The sequence below is a fragment of the Chaetodon trifascialis genome, chromosome 19 (genome assembly GCF_039877785.1).
Source record: "Chaetodon trifascialis isolate fChaTrf1 chromosome 19, fChaTrf1.hap1, whole genome shotgun sequence".
In the NCBI taxonomy this organism is placed as follows: Eukaryota; Metazoa; Chordata; class Actinopteri; order Chaetodontiformes; family Chaetodontidae; genus Chaetodon; species Chaetodon trifascialis.
The window spans coordinates 11,718,302-11,724,556 of record NC_092074.1 but is presented as its reverse complement, the minus strand read 5'-3'; the positions used below and the strand labels follow the sequence as shown (position 1 = coordinate 11,724,556).

The window sequence follows — 6,255 nt, the reverse complement described above, 5'->3', positions numbered from 1 at the left end:
GGATCCCCTCATGACTGCATTTGAGCAAATGTCATCAGTCATTCTCTAATCTCCAACCTTCATTAGGCCTGAGAAAACTGGGCTCAGAATCACTCGTCATGTAAGACATGCAGAGGAATACAAACCGAATGGAAGAGGCCTGCACGCCCCTCTTCTCCCTCAGTGTGTTTTCTTCTCTCAGTCCTTTTTCTCTTTTAATTTGGCCCCTCTGTTTGTTTTTCTTCATTCTTTCATTAGTTGAAAAAACATAGCAGGCATTCCAGCTGTAATACCGCTGAGATTCAGTATCAGTGCGGGGATTGGGACTCATGTGAGTGAGTGTGTCAGCAGCTAACAGAGAGAGAAAGATGGCAGCACACTGGAGACGTTAGGAATTGCTTCATGATTCATCCCTGCGCTATGCATGCATGTAGGCAAACGTTTCAGCCGCACAGGGGCATTATGGGAATACTGGAACTTTTTGTTTGATTTTAGCTTGCTCACAGTTTTTTTTTTCCCTCAGGCACATCAACAAAGAGTCATCAGAATATCCATATTACTGCAGACACCCTGGACTTCATGCATGATTGATCGTTGCATGACAGAACTCAGGATGTTAGCATCAAGCAACTTTATTTACTTAGGATATATTTGACTTGATATACATTTTGACATTTCTAATACTATCTTTTACACGATTTAACGCGTAAAGCCGATCTCATTGGTCTTCAAAACATTCATCCATTCGCTATCCCTAAAAAACAGATGGTATCTAAAAATAAATCACTCTAGTTTATACAAAAAAATAAATGAATATAATAAAAAACTTTCAACAGAGACTGTACATATATTTGGCCTCACCTCTGGAAATCTGGAAATCTGGAAATCATTTAAAACACACAATGATTTATGGTAAATCATGTCAAACAGACACTGCAATGATTCACTACTGTACTTCAATAAAGCAGGGCTATTCACAAGAGCTGGATTAAAATACGGTGACTTTTAGTCCCTTTAGCATGAGTCAGCCTCCAAACACACTCGATCCTACATTTCCCATAATGCCAGTCAATAGCATCTTTCATTAGACCCTCCCTGCCTCCAAAATTGAAAACTGGTCTTTCAAAGCCGACCGGTCCAGTCTGTAATGCAGGCTGTTCAAAAAGGTTCAGTTTCAAACCCAAGCTGAGGTAACCCCAATGGCATCATGGGTATTTTTTCAAACTTAAGAAAGCTCCTCCAGAGCCACAGCAGACATGTATCTTTCTTTTTTATATACTCTGTGTAGTAAGGCGGGACAGGGACAGCCGCTACAATGATGACAGCACTCAGGTTTACATGTCATTGACATACGCAGCTCGGACAGGGACGCCTCATCCTCTGCTGTGAAGCAAAATGTTTATCTTGGTTGTCTGATCCTCGCTGACAGTTCGAATGGAACGATTTTTGCATTCTCCCGAAAATACGGGAAGACCCTCTCTTTGAAAGTGTATTTGATGGTGCGTATGACTTTTTGCCTATCCAGGTCAAAAAATGATAGCATTCCTTTGTCATAATCTAGCTGCACTCTGACCTTCTGGGGAAATGAATCTTCAGACACAACTTTCACGTAGTCCTCTGGAGTAAGTTCACGGAGGATATTAGTGCAAGTACACATGTAGATGCCCCAGATCCTTTCGCTGAAATCATTCTTGGTCGTAGCGGCCACACCAACCGCCCAGAAACCTCCCACCTCCACATCCCAGCTGTGTTTTCCAGAGCTAAAGCCTTCAGAGCCCAGAACGTCTATGCCACGCAGCCTCTCTGGGTTTTTAGGAAGCGGCTGATACTTCTGTCCTTTTGTTGAACGGGTCATGTTTTCTGATATAATCAAAAATGAGTCGCCAGTGTTGGGGTCCAGAGTTACAGGAGCTTCAGAGAGAAAAAAAAGAGAGAAAGTTTATTGGTTTGCTTTGGTGATAAAGTTCATCAGTCACCTGTACACACCGCTGGACATTAAAACGCCAACACATGGCAAGGCAGAAGCATTACATATCTTACTGTATTGAATCATATTCTTCATCTTCATCCAGACTGTGAACAGCAGGTTCCCAAGGTGTTTGGCCTCATCGATCAGGGCTCCTGATGGAGTTTCTGGTTCAGGCAGGTTGCATTGGGATCTGAAGGTATATTAGGCAGCCACAGATTAACAGTCAAACATTTTGAACAGACACTGGTCCAGTTTTTCTAAAATAAATAAAAAATACGATAATTGTTGCAATTTCCATCAGTTCATTTTGGTTCACTTTAGCTGAAACATGCATCATTTCACATAAGTTGTGGCCAGTTAGAAAAATATTACACTTACATGATACTTTTTGAAGAATGTACACTTTGAGCTATTTTTCTCAGCTTCAAGTACACTTCAGTGTACAGTAGTCCTTCACTAATAACTGAGTATACCTGAAGTGTAAATAGTTTGCTTTTTACAAACTGTGTCCTGAAGTACAGCCAGTGAAAATCAAAATTCATGAAGATTCAAAACACACCGGTGTGTTGATATAAAATCAACATTAAAATGAAGTGAAATTAAAGTACATTTTAATTAAGCATGCTAATAGTAATAGGACTTTAAAACAAGTTTACTTTTCAAAAGTACAACTTATTACTGGAAAATGTATTTGTAATTTAGCACACCTTTTAAAAGTGTACTTAAGTACAATTTATAACACACTTGCAATAAGGTAAACCCGTAATTTATCACTGAACTCTGGTAATCTTAAGGATTAGAGCTTCAGGTTCAATGTTACTTTAAGCACAAAGCAAGAATATGTAGCTAAAATTACTTTAAGGCATTTAACTTAGTTGGTGATGGCCTATATTTGTGACAAGCCACACAAAGGTGACATTTATGCTTTATTGGCTGAGTTTTCAAACAACACCCAGCTCCCCTCTGCCCTAAACTTTTTAATGGGATGCTTCCAGGACTTTCCCCCGCACACTGGATGAGACAGTCCCAAACTACCACCTCTTTTGAATGCTGACTGTCATTCAGCTGTGCTTTCGTAGATAATGTGCAGGAAGCAACTTACCGCTTCATGGTGGATTTGACATTCTGTCAGATAAAGAGAGAAGAGGACAACAAATCAATACTTCTAATTTTGTTAAATATCCAATATTAAGATCAGAATATTAAGGAACACAGCTGCATACCAGCATAAAAGAGATGTCCACAGCTTTCATCTCCCTCTTCAGGGTTTCAATTTTGTCGCTGAGCGAGGAGATCTCAGCACTGAGATTAACAATCCTGATGTTCATCGCTCTAGACTTGAGCGTCGCCTCTTTCCTCACTGCGTCAGTCCTCGCAGCCTCCTCTGCTCGCAGGAACTGGTAAAGCTTCTGAAACTCCTCTCTGATCGTCTTCTCCGTCTGCTGAGCCTGAAGCTGAGGAGAAACACCTGTGTGATCAAAGCAGTCGACACGCAGACAGCACGTCCTCACAGCCATCCGTGACTCACCTGGATGTGGCTGGCCATTTTATCACAGTTGAGTTTTTCATCTTTAAGTAACCCCAGTTTGCTTTTCAAGGCCATCACTTTAAGCTGGAGGTGGGCCTACAAATAAATGCACATGCATCAAATACATAATAAACAGTGGACCAATGAACAAGCTCTCAGCTGTTTTTATGAAACTTCAAACACTTGCTCACCCTACAGGCTTCTGCTGCTTCGTTGATGGGCATGCAGTTGTGTTTCTTGTGTTTTTGGGCATCTCTGCAAATCACACAGATGAGCTGTTGATCGTCCTCACAGAAGAGCTTGAGTTTCTCTTTATGCACACTGCAGATCTCCTCAGATCCGGAGTCACCTCTCTGACTCCTCTCTTGTCTCAGGGCGTCAGTGACGTTTCTCAGCGCCAGGTTTCGAGGAGGCTGCGCCATTGGAAATATTTCCTTACAGACCGGACATGTGTGGAGCGCACTCTGTCTCCACCACTCCTGCAGACAGTCTTTACAGAAGCTGTGGCCGCACAACAACATGACCGGATCATCGAAGATATCACAGCACACAGAGCAGGTATAGTCCACCTCAGACGGTGATGCGTTCGTAGCCATTCTGCTTATTTGAATTCCTGCTCGTCTCTGACAGACAACTTACTTTCACTTTCACTTTGACAGTCAGTCGGATTTTACGCAGCCAGCGCTCCGTTTCAGTGCTTTCAGTTCCAAATGGCTTAAACTAACACTCACAAAGTCGCAGTTATGTAAAGAAGCGACCTCTTTACCGGATTCTTTTCCTTATTTGTGTTTCAAAACACATTACCACAGGCAGCTCTGACTTCGCTGACTTCTTCCTGTTTTCTGAGGAGGAAAGGAGGAGTTGTACTTTTTTCTTTTTTTTCTGCGCGTCTGTCGCGTCATGCGCACTGAGTAACACCGTTATCTGCTGTACCTCCTCAGTATACTGTATGCACGCATATTTGCTACATTACTTATGAATGTCCACCTTAAGTTAGGTGTGTAATGTGAGGCCTTTCCGACAGTTTCTGTCACAGATGTGACTGCGCAGCCTCATTCAGCTCAGAATGTTTGAAAACTGGACTGGCTGAACCAAGAGCAGGTTGTTGCGATGCGTAAGGCTCACAGAATGACAATGAGACACGTGATGTACAACCACTACGGTCAACAACCACTGCATTGTGTTGAGTGTATGTGTGCTATAAGGTGTGTAAAAAGACCAGCACGTGTTTGTAGCTGCTGCAGAGTTTATATAGTTTACTGATAACCAGCGGTGTGCACAGGCTGCAGGTTTGGACATCACAGCTTGTTGGCGTGATGTTGTTCCACTTCTGTTGTTGGATTGAAATTTAATGTAATTTTATTCCCCCAAAGATGCTTAAATATAATATTCTAGTACTCTTTCCATCTGTGCAAGTTTTCTTACTGAATGGAAACAACATTGATTTCTAATTTCCCCCAGTTAAAGGGGCATGGAGGTGAGGTTCAGACAATTTAGAGTCCTTAGTTCAGTTAAAATTAAAAAGAGAGACAGTATGAGGACATGGAAATGTGATATATAATTAATTCAATGGCAATATTAAGTCAGTTTGATGATTTGAAGGCACAACAACTGCATTGCCAAATATTAGCAATATTAAGTGAGCAAATACAATATTTGCTGTTTTAACTGCACTCACTTCATGGCCTATAATAATAATAATAATAATAATAATAATAATAATAATAATAATAATAATAATAATAATAACGATTATTATTGTTATTATTATTACTATTATTATATAGTTTGGAATTAAGTGGCAGTATTGGTAGTTGTGTGGTGAACATTTTCCAGAGGTCTCCAATCTAAGAACAATTGGTTTTATGTAAAAATAAATAAATAAAATAATAAAGAAAGTAAAAGAACATCATAAAACATCTAAGTTGTAGGATTGAAGTATTACTTCCCAGAAATACAGTATATCACAGTTTTCCCAGGATTCCACCTGTCGAATAAGCTCCGCAGCTCTCTTCAGAAGCGCATCTGTACTGTATATATGAAAAGGGCCATGGTTCACATTTATATATTTTGTAGTATTACCTGACAGCTGGAGTGCAAACTGCCATTTTAGCATGATAAAAAGTGGAAGAAACCACTGCGGGTAATAAATCAATCCAGTTCACTGCAATCACAGCGATTTATGTTTGGACTGTCTCTGACAGTTACAGGTAGTCATGAGGTCTGGAGAGGGTGTCTTTGTCTCAGTACATACAGTACTCTTCAGTTTATGAACACTCACAGGCTAAAAATAAACTGGATCCAGCAGGTATTTTTCCTGGAAAACAGGCGCAGAATTTGGAAAGCGTCCCCATGAAATACCAGAATCTCAGTTCCTGCTCTTGTAAGACCTCTCACCAATGCTCAGCGGTGGGAGTGGATGCAGGCGGTAACATCACATATCCTGCAGGAACACATGGCTACAGAATTTCCAAACAGTGCTGGAGAACGCACCAAGTTAGCCATTCGCAAGTTCCTTTTACTGTCTTGTTCACACAGCATTGCAATGCAAGGATATAATATCAGAGGTGTCTGAGGAGATAACCAGTAAAGGCGTAATGCATACTGTATCACCTTTCTTCATTCTTCACTAAATTTCAGCATCTTTTTCTTTGCAGTACTCTCATACGTGTCTCCTTCTCTCTCATGCGTTCACATTAAAGCTCACACATAAGCTACATACATCAAACTCACAGCACTGAAAATCAGTCAGTCGAATCAAGTGATTTGGCCCCTGACC

The 6,255-nt window shown here is 40.8% G+C and overlaps 1 protein-coding gene across 1 annotated transcript; it reads right to left on the bottom strand.

The window, feature by feature from the left end:
* Positions 1–537: 537 nt before the first annotated feature.
* Positions 538–4,319, bottom strand: LOC139347778 (E3 ubiquitin-protein ligase TRIM35-like). The gene is made up of 6 exons (XM_070987566.1): positions 3,668–4,319; positions 3,477–3,572; positions 3,172–3,402; positions 3,051–3,073; positions 2,020–2,138; positions 538–1,890 (listed from the first exon to the last, which is right to left on the bottom strand). The coding sequence occupies exons 1-6, from the start codon at positions 4,070–4,072 to the stop codon at positions 1,379–1,381; spliced, it is 1,386 nt and encodes a 461-aa protein (XP_070843667.1). The 5' UTR covers positions 4,073–4,319; the 3' UTR covers positions 538–1,378.
* Positions 4,320–6,255: the final 1,936 nt, after the last annotated feature.